The 20,850-nt window shown below is 47.8% G+C and overlaps 1 protein-coding gene across 3 annotated transcripts in view; it reads left to right on the forward strand.

The window, feature by feature from the left end:
* The window catches only part of BRINP2 (BMP/retinoic acid inducible neural specific 2), a 122,638-nt gene that overhangs the window by 42,942 nt on the left and 58,846 nt on the right, over window positions 1-20,850 (forward strand). For all 3 annotated transcript variants that reach the window (XM_045048928.1, XM_045048929.1, XM_023247854.2), the window contains exon 2: window positions 14,416-14,765. In XM_045048928.1, the coding sequence (XP_044904863.1) occupies window positions 14,494-14,765 (272 nt within the window). In that variant the 5' untranslated portion in view covers window positions 14,416-14,493. The remainder of the gene's footprint in view (window positions 1-14,415; window positions 14,766-20,850) is intronic.

Genomic DNA, 20,850 nt, shown 5'->3' on the forward strand with positions numbered 1-20,850 from the left:
ACTGGATCCCGTCAGGTGGCACATGATTTCTCTTTGTCTAAATTCTAGTGATGTTAGGGGCACCCGGGTGGCTCAGTCGGTTAAGCATCAGACTCTGTTTTGGTTCAGGTCATGATCTCATGGTTCATGAGTTCAAGCCCCACATTGGCTTTGCACAAGACAGTACGGAGCCTACTTGGGCTTGCTCTCTGCCCCTCTCCCATTCTCTCTCTCTCTCTCTCTCTCTCTCTCTCTCTCTCTCTCTCTCTAAATGAATAAATAAACTTTAAAAAGAATTTTAAAAGGTTGTAAATTCTGGTGTTGTTAACTTGGATCACTAGAGTAAGATGGCAGCTATCAGTTTGTCCACTGTAAAGTTTTTTTTTCCTTTGTATAACTAGTAAGTATTTTGAGGAAGATCTTCTGAGACTGTGAAATATTCTTCTTTGATGAAGAATGGGGGTATTTCACAGTTTAGCACTCATTTATGTTTCTTTTCTGAATGGATTATCACCGTGAGAATTCCTAAATGATGGTTTTCTAATTCTATCCCTTTTTTTACATTTATTAGTTGTCATTCTATTATAAGAATTATAAGAAAGCTCCCTCCTCCCTGGGTATTGCTGTATGTGTGTGTAAATAATGTGGCCTCATAGATTCTTATTTTACTCAAAGGAATATAATCCATTACTATCAATATTTATTTTGATGTTCAAATTGTCCCAGAATTCATGACGGGAACCTTTTCAAGCTGGCTCTGTGTCCTTTTGACATGTATCCATCCTTCTTTGGAGATACATATACACATATGAACCCAGTAGTTTGCTAGAGCTTACAATGGCTTATGGGAGCCCACTGCAAAATTTTCAGGAAACGTGTGAGTCATTAACATTAAGTGGGTAGCTTGGAATCAGGCATGTTGGGAAGTATTTGCACCACGGAAACTGGCAAATGCTACGATCAGAACTTTTTCCTCCAGAGAGCTGGATGTTAAAAATTTGCCAGGACACCGATGTTTCTGTCATAAAAAGATGTTCCAAGTTCATGTTACACCTTAACTGCCACAGGCCTGTAATCATTCATTTCTCCAACAATCCCTGATTCCTTTTGGTGGAAGGAATAGGACTTAGAAACCAAGATCTTAAAGTGAGGTGAGTCCTACTGGACATACTTGGGGTGGACAGAATTGGGAGAGATAGCTTGTATGTGTGTGTATGCGTATGTATTGCATATAAATATGTATGCATTATTGTGTAGACATATATACACATATGTACCTTATTGCATATACGTACATGCATATGCCTTATTGCATATGTACATTTAATACATATATAATTCAATACAATAATATGTTATTGTATATATATGCATATATACACTTTAATTTTAAATAAACATTTTACTTTGGAATAATTTTATATTTACAGAAGAGTTTGAAAGAGCACAGAGGTCTTGTGTGTCCTTCATCCAGCTTCTCCTAACTTTAATATCTTGTAACTGTGGTCCATTTGTCAAAAATAAGAAATTAACATAGGTGCAATACTATTAAGTAAACTATAAAATTTATTTAGATTACATCCATTTTCTACTAATATCCTTTTTTCTATTCCAGAATCCAACCCAGAATATCATATTATATTTAATGTGCAAACACACGCACACACACGCACACACTTCTATCTATCTGTCTCTGACATCTATTTATCTCCCCATCTGTTCATCTGTCAATCTCTCTCTCTCTATCCTTCTATTTCTCTATCTAGATTTAGAAATACTTCATACTTCTAATCAGGCCAAACCAGAGGGTTTATTCTAGCTTTTTTTCTTTCCATATTTCCAACTCCTCTCTTTGACCATGAGAAATTTAGCTCCTGTTATCCTTAATATACTTACTTTATTGGCTAACCGCCCCCCCCCCCCGCCCAATTTCCTGACTCCACTGGGCTACTGCTCCACTCAACTACCTGCCTTACATGGATCCAGATCCTTGCTAGTCCCCCCCCCCCCCCGCCGCTGCACAGGCCTGCCTATTGGCTTTCTGACTGAACTGGAAGGAAGGAAGGAAGGAAGGAAGGAAGGAAGGAAGGAAGGAGGGAGGGAGGGAGGGAGGGAGGGAGGGAGGGAGGGAGGGAAGGAGGTGCACAAGTTTCTAAATCTCTTAGAATCTCATTTTCCTTATATTAACTGCTTGTGGATTAGTACTATCTACTTTGTTGATAGTAAAGTGCTTAGCACAGTGCCCAGTAGAAAATAATAACTCAATAAATAGGTCTTTTAACTGTTGTTGTTGTTATCAAGGACCAATTAAACAGGAAACAGGAAGCCTAGAAGGAGGGATTGTGGGGATGAGAAGTTTTGGTCTTCACCACTATGACATATGTTGGCAAACTAGGTGTGCATGAAAAACTTTTCTAAAAAGTTGGCCTTCCAGTATTCAGAGATACTGTATGAGTCTAAGATCATTAGAATTTGTTGGCCTAAGCCAGAGCTTCTCAATCTCAGCACTACTGACATTTGGAGTCAGGGAATTATTAGAACTGTCCTGTGGATTATAGGATGCTTAACAGCTACCTGGCCTTACCCACGAGAAATAGCACCCCTCTCCAAGTTGTTGCAACCAAATATTTCTCTGGAAATTGAGAAAGGTCTCATGGGGCAAATCTCTCTCTCTCTCTCTCTCTCTCTCTCTCTCTCTCAATCTCTCTCTCACACACACACACACACACACACACGCACACACACACACACACACACACACACACACACACACACTGGAGACCCATCAGAATAAATACTTGGCTCTGTCTTAACTGTATTCTCTGTTACCAAGCTTGAGGAATGGGATATTTGATTTAATTTTCCAAGTTCTTAGGAGTTACTCTCTACTGTTTTTCCAAAGATTTGGACTGAAAATCAATGATACAATTCAAAATTAGGCTGAGAATGATCTTCGCTTTGAATCAGAAGCTGCAGGGTCAAGCCTCAGTTGTCACTCAGTTGTGGACATCTGTAAATCCCGGTCAGCACAGTCATTCTGGTGTGGCTTTGGCTAATCAGGCTTGCCGCGAGAGAATTATTGTAAGGATTTGCCCTCACCTTTCTTTGAAAGAAATCCCAGCGTTACCTTCCAGCCTCCCTTCGTGCATTTTACATTCTAGCTAAATGTTCGTTGTCCGATAAACATTAGTCGGATGAACGAATAGCTATTTATTAGCTTTCCTAAAAGGAAGGAAGTGGGGAAACTTATCGCCACATCTTCCAAAGGGTTTAATTTATCAGAAGTAGTCTGGGTAGTCCGTGGCAGGGTGAGCCAGAAGGAAGTCTGCATTAAGATTTGTAGAGAATTACTCTAGCTCTTCCACCGGAAACTCGGAAACCTTTTTGCACAAGGACCCAGACGGTGCTGGGGCTGCCGCGGTCTACCTAGGTCTGCGGCTCCCCTTTGTAGTGGAGAGAGAACTTGGTGCTAAAGAGCCAGAGAGGAACACGCACGGACACATACATTCAATGGGCAACAGCGTGGCAGTTGCAGACGTTCAAAATGATCGGCACAAGTCAAACCTGAACTCCTCGGGGCCACACTGACGTCGCCCCAAATTCAGAGCGCCTTTCACTTTGTACCACCTCCTGGAGTGGGGTTTTGGCAGTCCGGGCAGAGCAGCGTGGGCTCTGCGTAACGCCCAGGATCGCAGGGCAACAGGGCTTCTCGGCTGAAGGCTGAACGAGAGCGCTCAGAAACCTCCTTCGGGATGCCGATTTTAGTGTGTGAACGCCAGCTTCGGGTAACCTGCCGTTATTCACTTAAGAGGCTGCTAATATACAAGCAGCCAGTAGAAATCAGTGCGAGGGAAGGGGAGGCATTCGGCTCAAGAACGGGAGAGAGGACTGGCCGTGATGGATCAGCTTGCTTTCCATCATGTCTCTCGAACCCACCAGTGCACTTCAGACGTACTTCTAGAAATGGTTTCTCAAAGCCAGCAATCCCGAAAGGTTGACTGTGATTGCCTGGTCCATCCGGGAACCTCAGATGGGCTGGCTCTGGCCACCACCCCATACACACCACACCCAGTGCAGCAACCTTCCCGATCGTGCCCACTCGGTCACTGCATGCCACCCTCCCCCGGCTGCCCACCGGGACCAGACAAAAGCCTGTGTGGGGGGGAAACGTTGCCTTCCTCAAAAAGCAAGCAAACAAACAGAAAAACCCACTTAGGGATGGGTTCCTTGGACTGTGCTGCAGAGAAGGGATAATGATTCTTTCTCCGTGTACTTATTGACATTCATTGAGCAGCATATAGTTTATTTTAGCTAGACTTTGTGATGTAGCATCTATATTTAATTCCACAAGCTGTCGGGCAGCTCATATATTTACAAACACCATCCCGGAAACAATGTGTTTGCTGGTCACAGCTGCATCTGTAACATCTCGGGAGCTCTGCGCTGTTTGGCACAGCTCAGGGAATTATCATTTTACATTCTGGTCTGTGCCAAGGCCCAAATAGGGCAGAGCTTGGGCTAAAAGTTCAGATTCAGTGACAGGCATGGCGGGAAGCCAAGAGCAAGAGTAGCATTGAGGGCCGAGGGTCAGGATGGAGAGTTGCTCGTCAGCCCCACCTCGGTGGGGCTGCCCGCAAGGTGGTGAGCAATTTCTACGTGATCGGCTTAGGTTTATTTTGGCTTCTCAGGCCTGAAAGAAATACTTAAATTGTCCTGTGTGTATATAGAAGCTGGCTCTGCTGGGAAGCGAGCTGGGGCTTGAGCAGCGGAAGCCGGGCTGGTGGGAAGGAGGCAGGGATGGAGAAGGTTTCCTCTCTGGAGGATGGAACCAGCAGTCTGCTAAGGGATGGAGTGAATGACTCAGTAGCTGCACCCAGGGAGGGGCCCATCCAGAGGCAGGCGGCAATTGGCATGATCTCGGTCACAGGAGGACCAGCTTTGGCCAGCACGAGTCAAGAGGAACACAAAAAGAGCTTGGGGGGCAGTTCAGAATTAGGCAAAAGGGTAGGCAATTCTTGGAGGTCTGTCTCCTACAACAGCAAGTAGGGGAGCTGAGGGCAGCGGGTTCAGGAGTCAAGAAGGATGCGAACCCCGTACCTGAGATGCACACGCTAAGATTGGGTAGAAAGGAGGGGATGGGGATCTTGGGCACAGGCCCAGTTGGTTGGAGGGTCTGAGGAAAGAGCGCAGTAACTCAGGGGTTGTGCAGGAAACCAGCACCTACGGGTCGTCCACCCAGGCCCAGGTTGGGGGAACATGCCTGGCCTTATGAATTTTAAGATAGCGCAAGTGATATGTAGCTGCCTTCTCCTAAGGCCATGCTGACAGGCCATCTAAACAGGAGCCACACAGCTTCCCCAAAAGCAGAAGGCTTAAATGTCTTTATCCACGTCAGGAAAATGATTTTGGGCGAGACCTACTTTTAAACTCTAAGATTTTAGACTTTTCATCACTCCGTAGCAATTTTTTAAATGAGAGTGAGTGACCTAGAGGCATCCAGGATAACCTCTGTGACTACAGCTCCCTTAACAGAATAAAGTCTGTGGATCTTAGGTTTTAGGTCATTTTGACCATACTGAGGACTCTCTTGGAAGAACATTACTGGCTTCTCTGTTCTTGAGCGTTCCCCAGTGTAACACGGGCATAATAACAACATCCACCTCCTAAGGTTCTGTGAAAATTAAATGAGTCAATGAATGGAAAGTTTTAAAGACGAGTGTTTGGCACATAGTAATTGATGCCTGTGCAATAATTGGTGATGATGACGATGGGGGCTCTGGAACTCATGGGTTCCCACTTCTGGAAATGTCAATTTCTCACGGACACGTGTGAAATAGACAGAATAAGCTCTAGGCGTAGCATTGGGAGGCCAGGTTCACGTCCTGATTTGCCCCCAAGTCAGCGACGTGACTGTGAATAACTCACCGCACCTCTGTGGCCCTACGTTTTCTCATCTCTTGTCCACTGTGAAGGGGATTCCATCACTGGCTCGCACTGGACAGTTGCATCAAAAGTTCCTTGAGGGATTTGCAAAATATTTCAAAACATAGAAATATACCCCAACCTAGGACATCGGTTATTTCTCCCTTTCCCTCCCTCTCTGTCTCTATACCAACCCCCACCCCCATGATCACTCTCACCAACACACATATACCGCACACACTCCAGGCTGCTGAGAACCACTGGATGATTTCCAGCTAATTTCCAGGATCTCACCCTGTCCCCCCCAGTTCTATGACATGACCAGGTAGAAATTAATCAGGGACCCAAAGAAGGCAAAGTTACCAAGTAATGAACACAGAGCCAAGCTTTGAGAAGTTTGTTGGAGAAAATGAGTCTAAAAGATGTCACAGGCAGACACGGACTCACGGAGGGGGGGGGGGGCAGAAATGAACACAGTGTTAGGGCCCACAGGCAGATAACAAAGGCTCAGGTGACAGAGGCCGCAGATAAAGGCAGATGGACTGCCCACTTCTGAGTCATTAACTATGGAGGGCCTGGGGAGGAGGACCGGTGAGGCCACTCAGAGTGACCTGTAGAGATCCCCAAAGGCTAACGGGGACATCTCTCTTTAACAGAGATTTTACCTTCTCAGGCTCCAGCGTTCTTACCTGTAAACAGCAACAAGCAAACAAAACCCCCTAGTGGATGAGGCGGTGCCTGTGGACTCTTTTTGGCTCCGATACTTACGTTGAAGCGTTGGAAGAAATCACAGCGAACACATACACAGCACTCACCACAGGCCAGGCACTTTTTAGAGGCTTTGTAAATGTTGGCTCGCTTAATCCCCACAACCCTATGAGGAGGCATGAGTATTGTTATCCTTTTTTAATATACATCACAGAAGAGGAAACTGAGGCCAGGGAGCTGGAGCCAGCGTGAGAAGCCGGGCAGCTCGACTCGCTGGCCTATGCTTGTGGCGCTTCTCCGTGGACCCGCTGGCGGGGGTCTCGGTGTGTGGCAGAGGAGGGCGGATGTATCTCAGGGCCACAAGGAACTGCTGTTCTTTCCTAAAGGAGTATAATGGAAGTGGTTTCGAGGAAGGTTGATCTGCATGGAGACCAGGTTTTAAAGGCTTTGAAATAGACAACCTTTCGCTTAGAGGTTCTGTTTGATCAGCACTGCCTTCTTTCCCTTTTCTGGAGGCCTCCGTGACCTCAAGAGAAGCTCCGGGGCACAGGGGCCTCCCTGGTTGCACACCGCGACCCGGGCTTTACCACGTGAGGCTGTGGGCAAGCCTGTCAGGTGGCTTGTCTCTCCAAGGAAAGTGCCAAGGACATCCCCCAGGCGCGTACGAAGCACGCGACTGACAGATGAGTCCGCCCTTGACAAGTGAAGGGCTGGTTATCACACAGCAGAAACCTATAAATTTGGAGCCCTGAGGGGGTGGAGCCTACAAAGTCTAATTGTCACTAAAGCTGTGTGTGTGCGTGCGCGCATGGGCATATGCGTGTGTGTCGTTCTTTTAAACTCCTAGGACCCCCAAGTCCTATACTTTCTTCCTGTTCCGTGAGGGCAAGTTCTGGGTCTGTGCATCAGATTTAGTGCCATCACCTAGGACATTCCTTGTGCATAGGAATTGCTTAACACTGGCTGTTTGAAGGACAGAAGTGGGTGAGGATGAGGACCGCTGCGGTATAGGTCTTGGAGTCGGAATGTCTGAGTGTCCCTTCTGCTTCTCCGGAGTGACCTCGGCGAGGCCCTTCCCCTCTTCCACCCTCTCCTCTCAGAGGTCTCAGATGAATGTAAGAACATTTAGGAAACAGTCATTATAATTAGCTCTTACCTTTGCGCACACAATCATTAATCTTGCTCCCCTGATCTTACGCAGGGAGGATAACCATATGCCTCACCTATTTTAAGTTGTTTCCTGACCAGCGGTCGGGAAATGCAGCAAATGTAGCTTGCTGGTTCCGGGCCGGTTCTGGGGGAGAAACCGAAGGTTGTGTCACGGAGCCTAGAGCAGACATGGCCGTCGGGGCGTGACATCTGCCTGGGCTCACACGGGGAACGACGGCCAAGACGGAAGCTCTCGGAAGTGCAACCAGGAGCCTATGACCAGGGCAAACGCGCCGTGGTTAGTCTCTGTGGAGGCTGGAGCTCATCCCGACGAGAGGGGAGACTGAAAGGCACTGAGGTGAACTAACAGCACTCCACATCTACCTGCCCTTTAGGAATCTCCACCCCAGAACGCCCTGTCATTTCTCTTGTCTGTCCGCCCTTTCTAGACAAAGGGGAGGCCGAATTCACACCAAGATGTGGTGGAGGACAAGAACAAATCACGCTCTCTCTGCGTTTCTACCAAAGACACCCTCAGATTTAGTCAAGAAAACATCTCCTCAATAGAGTTGGCCAATTAACCACTCAAATGGCTTGAAAACTTATTTAATGTCACTGCCTAATCATTTTATGAAATGTCACTGCTCCAACGGGCAAGGATTTTGGCTTTATACCTCACTTTTTATATGCTTCACTCCCTTCCTGAAACAGAGTTTCCTCCCAAATAGGACTGAAATCTTAATGCCTTTCCCCATATATTTGCGCCCCTTGTATTTGCATAGAATAATGGAATTTCGGCACCGGGCAGGATCCTAGGGATCATCTTACCTCTGAAATCAATTCACTGATGACCAGAGAACGCTCCCAGAGGGAAGTGACTTGCTCCCAAGGGAACCTGTAAGTGGCAAAGCCTACGTAGTTTTATCGATGTGAATCATGTTAAGGGATCCCGGAGGATCTGAAGAGGGTAGACCTGGGGGCGGCTGGGTGGCTCAGTTGGTTGAGCGTCCAACTTCAGCTCAGGTCATAATCTCATGGTTTGTGGGTTTGAGCCCCACTTTGGGCTCCGTGCTGACAGCACAGAGCCTGGAGCTGGCTTCAGATCCCGTGTCTCCCTCTGTCTCCACCCCTTCCCCACTTACTCTGTCTCTCTCAAAAATAAATCACCGTTAAAAAATGCTTTCAAGCAGGTAGACATTGATCTGCCGCTGAAACACCTGATTCCCTCTTGCAGCTCACATCCGTTCCTGGCCTCAGCATTTTCATCTGTTAAAAGGGGATAAAATCTGGAAGATGAAGTTCAAGTGTAATTTTATCACCTGTGCTTCTTCGTAAGCAGTAACTACCACACAAATACGAAGTGATTTATGCTGGCATTTATTAATGACCATTGTTGACAGAATGAATGATTTTGTTAATTATAATGACACTTTCTATTTCTCCTTCTCTTCTGGACTCTAACAGCAGCTTAGCTTGGCCGTGCCCTCAACTCCTCTGATAAGTGACCTTCCCTCTAGAATAGTTTTCAGAGAGGAAACTCTACTTCTTTAAAAATGTTTCTTTTAATTAGGCTTCACGCGCAGGGTGGAGTGCATTACGGGGCTTGAACTCACAACCCTGAGATCGAGACTAGAGCTGAGATCAAGAGTAGGACGCTTAACCAACCGAGCCACCCAAGAGTCCTGAGGAGACTCTATTCCTATCTCATTTGCCAAGGTTTAGCACATGAGCAGCGGAAGCCCCAGATCCTAACTGCTCTGCATATCAACAGGTCCGGGCATAAATGGAGATTGAGACCACCAGGAGAACATGACACTAACCGCCCTCCCCCCCCCCCCCCCCCCAGGTCCTCAGTTGGTTGACAGTCAGAGTGGTAGAGGTACGATTCTCTCCATTTCAAAGGCCGCACTGCCTGCTTCTCACGTGACTTGGTCTGTACTTGATTTTCTCTATTGGCAAAACCGTAATCCCTTTTATTCACGGCTCGATGAACTTATTTCACTTGTGCCTTTGGTCCAAGGCTAATTTATTATTTGTGTAGGTGTAAAACTCTGTCGTAGGTGTAGTGTAAGTAAATGGAATTATTTGGCTCTCACAAGTACATTTGTATTTTGTTCCTCAAGGAGCTAGCTCAGCCATGACTTGAACAATACTCACGCGGAACATGGAGGTTTACTTACACAGTCAGCTTTAGCATAAAACGACCCTTGGAAGCATTGTGGGGAAGGTGCTAATTGTTTCAACCTGCTGAATATTAGCAATCCCACCAGAAGTCAGGAGAATTGAGATGGTTATAATTTGCTGGACGTTTGCTGTTACAAAACCCCTGGTGACATTATTTGTGGAGCGTAAACAGGAAGTGGCCCCAGAGCCCTTCCCCTGAAAGAGCCTAATTCTCGCACAACTGTCAGTGCAGCCGTTACTTTGTCTCTTTCTTTTTAAAGGTGAGGGAACACAGTCTAGAGATGTTTTAAGAGAAAGTTTTGAAACCGGTTTAAAACTTCTCCCTCTTGAAAAGAGATCTTTTCGTCAGGATGTCTTCAGATGCCGAGGAAAAGCGACGAAGCGGAAGCCGTAGGATTCCAAGGCCAAATGTTTCCCGGGAGCAGTCAGCGCTGCATTCAGGCGATCCTGCTGCACTCAGCAGACTTGGCCCCGGCAATCAAAACCATTTGATTCCAAAGCTGATACTCCTAGAACCAGGCAGGTTCCAGCACATTGTGCGCTCTGAAAAAGCCTAATTACAAAGAATGGCAAGAAGCACACATTGACGGAACGTATCTCCTTTCTTTCAAAGAGCACACAGCCTTTCACACCTGTCCTCAGAAAACTCCTGATTGGCAGGCGAGGTGGCGGCCGCCACTGCCCCCCCCCCCCCGCCCCGTGTTAGAGCACAGGGCCCAAGAAGTTCAGGAGCTGAGCCAATGCCACGTGTTGTCCCTGGCTCACCGTGATCCCTCTATAAAACGCGCGGAATTGAGTCGTCACATAAATTTGAGGACGAACTGTGTGTGAGGGCTGGAATGATAAAAGCAAAGACCTGAACTCTGACCTTGAGGGGTCTGTAATCTAGACAGCGGGGGGGATGGACGTGAGCAGCACCACTCTGCTCAGGAAACTGCCATGCTAGCTTTCTCGCGTGCCGAGAACAACAGATGGTTCTTCCTCAGGGAGCACGGAAACCCCTCACCAGACCAGGCTTTTGCACAGGACGGGAGAGGAGTATTCCCATCTATTATGTTGTCTGTATGATTTTTTCTATTGCTGTGGAATGAATTGCCACCAACTTTGTGGCATCGAGCAGTACAAATTTACGGTCTCGCGGTTTCTGGGGGTCAGGAATCCGGGTATGGGTTAGCCGGGTCCTCTTGCTCCAGGTCTCACCTGACTGAAATCAAGGTGTCAGTCAGGGAAGCGGTGCTTCCCTGGGGCCCCGGGTTTTCTTCCAGGCTCACGTGGCTGTTGGCAGAATTTGTTTTCTTGGGCTATGACTGTCATTCTCATTTTTTCTTTTTTACTAGCTGTTGACAGGGAATTGCTCTCAGTTCCTAGAGGCGACCCACAGTCCCTTGCTGCATGCCCCCCAACAGGCCATTCACAGTATGGCTGTTTGCCTTCTTCACATCACCAGGAGCTTGTCTCTCTGACACTTCACTTTCTTTTAAGGGTTCTCATTCTCCTGATTAGGTCAGGCCCACCAAGGAAACTTTCCCCTTTGAACAACTCAAAATTAAGTGATTAGTAACTGATTAGTAGTATCTGACCATATTCATAGGCCCTGCCCGCACTCAAAGGGAGCAGATTATGCAAGGTGTGCACAGAAGGACATGGAGATTATGTGGGGGAGTGCACAGAAGGACACGGGAGTCCTGGGGGCCATTTTAGAATCCTGTCTTCCACAGTGTTCTCCCACCGGTCAGTGCGTTTCCACTTCATAGTGTTTGTTGCCTTGGCCTGCGGAGTCAAGTAGCCCCAGTCTCCAAAATGACCCTTCTCCCTTCCCCTCCGTCAACATGCCTTTAAAAACAGAACAGTATTTTATAAGAGGAATTAATCACCAATAGAGTTTCAGATAATGGAGCGAGCCCTTGCTTTTGTATAATCAATGCTTAGCATAGTGTCTTAGGAGTTCCCAATTTATGCTTCTCAAGAAATGAATGTGTGAATGATCAAATGAGAAATATTTTGGGCATCCTCATCGGATTACATCCTGTAAAAACAAGTCCTACCCCCCCCCCCATGTGCAAGGCAGACTCCTTTCAGTTTATATCACTTTTCCCCTGATTCAAGAGTAATGCATGCTTATTATAAAACACTCAGGGATTTTTCTTCCTTCTATGATTTTATTTTTTATATTTAACTTTTTAATCCATCTGGAACTAATTTCCCAATGCGATGTTTAAAATATTCCATCCCCTACCCAATTAGTCTGTAATGTTTTCATATGTATATGTGTATGCTTAGCTCTTGTTGATAATGAGCTCTATTTTTGAGCTGTCTGTTCTATATCATTGATCTGCCCATCCAGTTTGTGTGTCAGCATCACCTATTTTAATGATCAGAATTCTGTGCTATGTTCCGAGACCCAGTAAGGCAGGTGTCACCTCCGTGTTCTTCTTTTGGCCTCTGTCTCGACCAGTGCACGAAATGAGGGTCTGTCTTGTGGTGGCTCCGGCTCTTTAGGTAGGCACAGCCTTCTTGGCAAGGTCTGGACATGGAGCCAGATCTAAGCTCATATTCTGTCTCTGCATCTTCCTAGCGCAACTCCGCTGAGTCCCGGTGAGAGGCAAACCTGTAATAATAGCGCCATTGTAACAAACTTACTGTGAGAATCAACTGGGGCAGCTTCTAAGAATCACCCAGCACAGGGGTGCCTGGGTGGCTCAGTTGTTAAGCGTCTGACTTTGGCTCAGGTCGTGATCTCGCGGTTTGTGGGTTCGAGCCCCATGTCGGGCTCTGTGCTGACAGCTCAGAGCCAGCCTGGAGCCTGCTTCAGATTCTGTCTCCCTCTCTCTGCCCCTCCCCTGCTTGCGCTCTGTCTCTATCTCTCTCTCTCTCAAAAATAAACACTAAAAAAATTTTTTTTAAAGAATCACCCTGGAGCACATAGTAGGTGGTCAGTACCTCCTAGCTGGGGTGGAGGAGTGAGTCTGAAGGTGCATATTCTCATGCATCCTTCCAAGAGGAGGCCACAACCCTCCTGAAAGCATCCTGTACAAATGCTGAGGCTCGGGTCTCTCACACTCGGGCCAGCCTTTAGGCTTTGCGTATCCAGGATTCATGCTTGGCCCCGCCTCCTGGAAGCCTCTTCAGGGCTCACACCGGTCCAAGGGAAGTCTGGTGGTTTTGTTGAACTGGAGCCATTGCAGACGACACTGGGGACTCTGGGAGGGGGCGTGAATCAGATGCTGAAGGCTACGTTGTCTGCCCTTACAGGGCTCTGGAAGTACCAAAGAATAACATCCTTGTTTCATCCCCAAGGAAGGAGCCTGTCTCCTTGGTTTTGGCAGCCAGAGAAAGTCCTCAAGGCCACAGATTACAGGTCCTGGGGGGTAGGGTTAGAAGGCATCCTAGCACATTCTAGCACTGAAGTGCTTCTGGCTAGGGGAGACGGCATGTGCTGTTCAAGATCTGAGGGACAAATGCAATTGTAAGGACCTCCATAGGATCGAATCAGTCCTCTGTGTCTGCCCAAAGGTTTGTAAAGATGACTGTTTATTCTTAGACAAGGTGCAGGCGCTGGAGATCGAAGGCCATACGAAATATGAGGAGTCACAGGCAGTCAGGAGTTTTGAAGGCCAGAATCTTCTTGCCTGGCCCCTTCCCTTCTACTCAGAGAAGGCCGGGCATATGCTCATTCACTCCTTCAGGGAGGGTCTCTAAACACCAGCTGTCTGCTCTCGGGACCTGGGACAGAAGAATACACAGCCCTGCCATCAGGGAGCTCCCATGCCCTGTGGAGACAGAACTACAGGCCTCGTGTGTACTGGGATCTGCTCTCTGATGGTAGGCGATCCGATTTCCCGCTCTAACGCCGTTCCTGTGCGGCCTTCAGTAAGAGGGAATCGGATCCTGAAAGCTGGAAGGAGTCTTAGATATTATCTCATCAAGCCCCTTTATTTTCTGTAGGAGAAAACTACAGCCAGAGAAGGGGAGTGATTTGTTCAAGTTCACCCAGCTTCCCGGCAACCAGGGACCTCCCTACTTCTGTGCCGCACGCTTGGCTGCCCGAGAAGTGGGGTCTGTGTTCACCTGGCCTCAAGCTTTTCGAGGCAGTGGGGCCGCTGTGGGCCTGCGACGGACCCCCGGCGAACATTCTGAGGGAGGGAGACAGAAGCAGAGGGCGTTGAGTCAACACAGGAAGGGAAGCAATTTACTGGAACGGCTGGGCAGACCTCCAGGGTTCAAAAATGTGGTTTCTTCCTTCCCTCTTTATCTTCCTAACCCTCACCCTCACATGTGTGAAAATGAGGACGGCGGTCTTCCCCCAGGATTGTTTTAAGGACCGAAGGGGACACGTGCCTCGAGCACTTTGCCCAGGGCCTGCGAGGAAGAGGTGTCGTTAGCATAAGGGGGTTCCTGACGTGCGAGGCGCACAGGCCCGTGCGGGCTGAGACCAGGGTGTCCAACTGACATCGCCGTGTCGGACTTTTCTAGTTCCAGGAGCCCTGGAGGAGCGGCACAGAGCGGGGGAGCGTGGCGAGAGAATGAAGAAACCAACCGCCCGGGAGAAGCATGAGGCGGCAGTGCGGCACTCGGCTTAGAGGGCTCGGGCGGGCGGCGGCCCCATGGGCGACCCTGCTGGCGCTGGGCCTCCCGGGCTGGGTGCTGGCGGTCTCGGCCACGGCCGCCGCCGCCGCGCTCCCCGAGCAGCATGCCCCCTCCGCCGGCCAGCCGCCCCTGGACTGGCTCCTCACCGACCGCGGCCCCTTCCACCGCGCCCAGGAGTATGCCGACTTCATGGAGCGCTACCGCCAGGGTTTCACCACCAGGTACAGGATCTACAGGTGAGTGGGGCCCGGCGGGTCAGGACCCGAGCCAGGCAGCCTCCCCGCGCCCCCGCACCCCCCCCCCCCCGCCGCCACCGTCCGGAGCTGCAGGTGCTGTGCCAGCTCCCCGTGCCCCCAGACTGAACTGGGGGAGAGGGCGGGGGAGCAGCCGGCAGGGAAAATAAGCCTCCCATGTTGGTTTTTAAAAAAGAAAGAAGAAAACACATACAAGCTGGAAAACCTGCTGATGCCTCCTGGGGAACTGAGCAAAAGGGTTTCTATTTATAGGCTGTGCTGCTTATAAATTGAGGACAAACCAGGCAGCATGGAGTCAGCGTGTGGCCCGTGCTGCCGCAGGAGGTCAGAGTCAAATGCTGGGGCCGGGTTTTAACTAATGGGTTAGATACTTTCATGAGTTGTAATTACCTAGACATGCAAATGAAGGAAGGGCAGCTCCAGCTCCTGCCTTCGAGGTCGGGGGAGATCTTCCAGGTCAGGGGGCAAGTCTGCCCTCATCCTTGTCCCCACCACAGCCGCGGCTGGCCTTGTGCGTGGACAAGGGCTATGTCTTCTTGGCCCTTTAGGCCCATCGTGGGGAGCGTCGGAGCTGAAAGTCAGCCATGAGGCTGGCCGGGCTCATCTGCTGAGGGATGAACCTGGCTGCTGGACCAAGCACGTCAAAAATAGAAGGGTTCTCAAAATCCTCACCTTGGGTGACCCAGCCAGCCTCAGGGCTCCCACGAGTGCATCTCTGAATAAAAACTTCCCCTTCATCCCTCTGCCCACTCACCCTGTTGTCACCGCTCTTTTGTCCTCTTCACCTTGCCCGTGGCCTTCAGACAGCCCTGGGAGCTTTGCTGAAAGTTTTTTCTTTTATCAAAGACATCTATTTTTCCAATTACAAATTAGTTTCTAATGCAACAGAAAGAGAGAAAATAGGAAGAAGCACAAAAAGAAATAAAACCAGAACGTCCCTTGTTCCTTTTAGCAACTAGAGGTTGCTATTGTTAACCGTTTGGCGCGTGCATTTCTAGTCACGTGAACATACTGAAATTTTCGGCCCCCTTGCTAGATCTTGCACTTTTCATGGCTTATGCACACGAGTTCATTCAATCCTTACAACAGTCCTACGTTGGAAGGACAGTTATTATCCACTTTTTACAAATGAGCTCATTGAGGTCCAGAGAAGTTAAGGAACTTGAGGAAGGGCACACAGCTAGTAAGGGTGGAGCCAGGATTAGCTTCCTTGTAGCCAGACTCCAGAATCTGGGTTCTTACAGTATATTTAGAGACATTTTTTCTGTTTCTGGGAGTTTTTTAAAGTTTCTGCGATAACTATGCAGTCTGTGTAGGCTAGTATAAGGTCTCAGAAATAAGGTTTCAGGGTATTCATCCCTGGAAGGTTCCCAAATGGTGAGAGCAGCCATTTATAGAAGCTGTTCTCCTGGGTTCCCACACGTGGCTGCAGAGGAAGGGACAAGATCAGGCATTTGAGGGGCTGGTACAGAGAGAGGAAGTCCGCTCTCAGGAGCAACCCACCCAGCTCTCCTTTCAGACCCTTTCTCTTTCTTCCATCGTGCTTGGATCCGGTCTGGTCTTGGACGGGATTGCAGTTCACAGTCTGCTTCAGTGGCTCTGGTCCGCGCCATCCTCTAAAGACTACGGAAGAAATTTGCTGGGGCCACTGAGGCAGAATGCCGCCAACTCAGGCTGGGAGAGGCAGAGTTAACGCCGGCTCAGGTGAAGGTAAATGGGCAGAAGAGTTTGACTTGACTTTCGGTAAATGTACAAGAAACTGAACATATGCACCCCCCACAAATTTTCTATAAAGTAAATTCAGAATAATGATTCTCTTTATTTTTTTTTTATTTTTATTTTTTTTAATTTTTTTTTCAACGTTTATTTTATTTTTGGGACAGAGAGAGACAGAGCATGAACGGGGGAGGGGCAGAGAGAGAGGGAGACACAGAATCGGAAACAGGCTCCAGGCTCCGAGCCATCAGCCCAGAGCCTGACGCGGGGCTCGAACTCACGGACCGCGAGATCGTGACCTGGCTGAAGTCGGACGCTTAACCGACTGCGCCATCCAGGCGCCCCTGATTCTCTTTATTAAAGAATTTTTTTTCCCATCCTCAGAGACAGGGAGAGAGAGAGAGGGAGAGAAAATTCACCCTAGAATGTATTTAAGCAGCAAATCCCTCCAGTCCAGGAAAACAAGATTTAATTTACCTTAGACTTTTCAGTTCATCCCAATCTTTTAGAAGCACTTTTTTTTTTTTTTAAGTATATTGGAACTGAAATGTTAGGCTGGGAATCCCAACACCACCATCCACTTCAAAGGGCTATAGAAACTGGAGTGAATAAACTATCACTTCTCCCTGAGTAGATTTTTCTTCTCATTGAGTCCCAGCCCCAAGCCTGGCAGCCGCTGGATGCTTGGGCGGGAGCTCCGAGCTGGCCCATGGGGAGTGTCTGTAATCACTTCTGCACCATCAACCGTTCTATCGGCTGGCAATGGTTTTCTGATCACTTAATGTGACAAGCTCTTACACTGTGCCATTCTGTTTCTCTGGGGTCAGTTATTGCACATGAACCTGTACTTGGGGAAATAGTAACCAGTCATTCTGACAGGAATGCGGCATTCTGATGGGTGACCCTCTGGTGGGGCGAAGAGAGAATGGTCACACACGGCTGCTCCAGGAGCATTCTGGGAGTTTTGCCTTTAGTTATTAAGCAAAATGGTGGATCCATGGATACTGTTGTAGGGATCTACATTACTCCTGTGCGAATTCATTTTGATCCCTTCCTCTTTTGTCTCCAGTGGCAATTCTCTCTGGCAAATTCAAGATGTTGCTTACTTTGACTAAAGTGGTCGCAGAAAACTGGTAAAATACACGTTGAGGGTCGTCCCCAATGACCTGAAGGCATTTTGTCTGGAAGGGCAGAGAGAGAAAATGCTTACAGAAAACATCAGTTCTGTGGTGAAATCCTGGGTTTCAAATGGCATTAGTGTTTTATTTGTTTCTTGAAGAAAGTTTTCAGGAGGTGGAAATCAGATGGTATCCACATGTGCCTTCCGTAGAAGAAAGGAGATGAACTGTGGTGTGGGAAGAAGACGACCTCCCAGTGCGGCTAGAATGTTTGGTGCAGAGGCCGTGAAGCTCTCTCACACAATGAGAGAGAGGTCCTCCTTCTCTTGTGTGTAAACAGATCATAACTGGCAAAAAGAAAGTTTCTAATATTAAGCTCTGAATCCCATCTATTCTTTTTAAATTTTTTTTTCAACGTTTATTTATTTTTGGGACAGAGAGAGACAGAGCATGAACGGGCAAGGGGCAGAGAGAGAGGGAGACACAGAATCAGAAACAGGCTCCAGGCTCTGAGCCATCAGCCCAGAGCCTGACGCGGGGCTCGAACTCACGGACCGCGAGATCGTGACCTGGCTGAAGTCAGACGCTTAACCGACTGCGCCACCCAGGCGCCGCTGAATCCCATCTATTCTTACGTGGATATCAGAGTGTGCTCTCCCTTTGAGAAGATGCCTGGTTGTTCTAGAATAGCTTTGGCCTCTAACCGTGGGCCCCTGGAGATTGTTGCCCTGTCTGTTTCAAGTTTGTATTCATGTAGGCATAGATGCTTCAGAGTGAAAGTTCTGGAGCCAGATGACCCGGGTTCTAATCCTGGAGCTGCGGCTTCCTAGCTGTCTATTGTTGGGGAAACTGTATAATTGCTTTGTTCCCCAATGTCCTTATTTATAAAACCAGGACAATAATAGTTGTCTGCCTAAAAGATTGATGTGAAAATTAAGTTAGTTAATTGATGTTAAGCACCTAGAACAGTATTTAATGAATATTCCCTATTATTAGATTGTCCTCAACAAATATTAGCCAATGAAAGAATGGTAATGAGGTAAGAGCCATGGGTGCTTTGTGATAATGTCTGCTGAAGTCTGTCCACATTCAACAGACTATATGACGAGGAGGGGGAAAAAGCATATTAACCTTTATCCTTCAATCTCTCTCTCTTTGGGAGAGGAAACCAACCAAAGGATGAATGAATCATCTCTGGGGCGCACACTCACTGGTCCCCACAAGTAAAAATCTTTCTCCTACAGTCAGGGCTTGCTAACTGAGCAGGCCTTCCTCAGGACATCCTACAGAAGCCAGTCACTGCCAACTTCTTGTCCCCAGGGACAAAACGAGCAATCTCGGCATGGCACTGTTATGAGAAGAAAGACAATAGGCACTCTTGTCAAGCCTTCCTAAATAACAGAATGGGCTTGGCCATGATACCCAACTTGGGGCAAGCTTTTAAATGCCATTAATCAACCTCTCCCCATGTCTTCCAGCCCTGTTAGATCAAGATCTGAGCAAGCAGCCCATTTCTCAGACTCTGTCCCTTAAGAGGCTAGTCATAAGAGCTAGAGGAGCAGAGCTCTTGTCTCCAATTCCATCTGTGACCTCCGTGCCCCCTCCCTTGCTTGACTCCATAGCCCCCACTAGAAATACACATAAGTGCTCCACCTCTCACAGCAGCCCTGTGAGGCAGATGGGGGCTGTTAGGGTCCAAAGCAGTGAGATGGACTTGTTCAAGGTCACAGCCAGAAATAGCACCCAGGGCTCCCGACTTCAGGTCTCTTGCCCATTACTCTAGCCCATGCCACTTCCCTCTGACTGGTAAGTGCATCTTCATTATACCACGCAACCTAATCAGGCACCTAAATTGAGCTGATGCAAATGTAAATATGGTTTCTCGAAACACTCTAGCGGTAATGTTCCATTCTCCCCTTGCTACAAATCAAAGTAATGAGCAGTCTGGCTTTTTTTTTTTTTATTTCTTTTTGTATTAAAGCTTTAATAGAGAGATAATCATGGGATTGGAAAAAATCCAAGCCACTATGATGAAACGCTTGAAACTCGGAAAGAATAAATTAAAATTAAGAGAGAAAAGTTAGAAATCATACAGAACAATGAGCATAATATGGTGGTTGGGAGGAAAGCAAAACTAGGTATAATTCCAAATTATTGATCTTAGTTAGTCATTATTGCCTCCGTTTCTATCTGCTGCTTGTTTAGGAAGGAAGGGTCTGGGGCTACATTAGAAGCCTTTGGGGAGGAAAATGAACAAACAAACAAAAAAGAAAGAAATTAAATAGGTGTCATCATTGACAAAAAGGATATTATACTTTCATCATATTCTGGGCAAATTTTGCAGATTTTGAGAACCAAAGTCGAACAAAGCTGGAAAACGAGAGAGGGGAGTGATACCCAAAGGTAGGTAGCATTGAGGCAGGAATGCATTTTTAGCAGGTGCATCTGGAAATTTCCAACGGGGCAAGCAGGGACAGAACCGGATGATGTGGTGAGTTAGGGCAGTGAAGGCAAAGAACTTTTCAGTAGACACCAGAGCAATAACCCTAAGAAAAGACAATCTTTGTGCAATTCATCAGGATGAAAAATAAGATTTGGCAACAGCTCACACGTGAGGGAAGTGAGAAACAGGAACAATCAAATGTTTGATCCGTGCTGCTCCAAGCGTGCCTGGTGCACCTGCAGCATCTGTGATAACGTGAGAGCTTGTAAACAGTACGGGATCCCGGGCCTCACCCCAGACCGACAGAATCAGAATATGCATTTTAACAAGAGCCCCAGACGAACAGTATGACGTGAAAGCTTGAGAAGTACCATGTCTGATTGCACTAAGAGCTTGGGAGGTAGAGGGAAGAGCAGGACCAAGCAGGGTGGAGAAGGACAGAAGCCTCCGTGGTGAGGCAGCATCCCCCACGATGCGTTAATATTTACTGGAGATGTTACAAATGAAACAGAATAGTAGTCAAGGGAGGTTAAGTTCAGGAATTATTAGTGCCAAGGCCCATGAACGGGTAAGAATAGATCCAGCAGCTGGGAGAAAAGTTGAAAAGCAGAAAAGGCTGGAGGGCCTAGAAGCAGCCTGTGGGTGCCTCCCGGGAGATGGAGAGGTGAGGAATCGGAAAGCAGCTGTGGAAGCAATCACACAGGAGGAGCTCCAGAGCTGATTTATCATCCGGACCACGTCTCACGGACTAACAAATACTGATTTGGATAAACAGCGAACCCTGGGAGAG

This window comes from Felis catus, chromosome F1 (genome assembly GCF_018350175.1).
Source record: "Felis catus isolate Fca126 chromosome F1, F.catus_Fca126_mat1.0, whole genome shotgun sequence".
NCBI lineage: Eukaryota > Metazoa > Chordata > Mammalia > Carnivora > Felidae > Felis > Felis catus.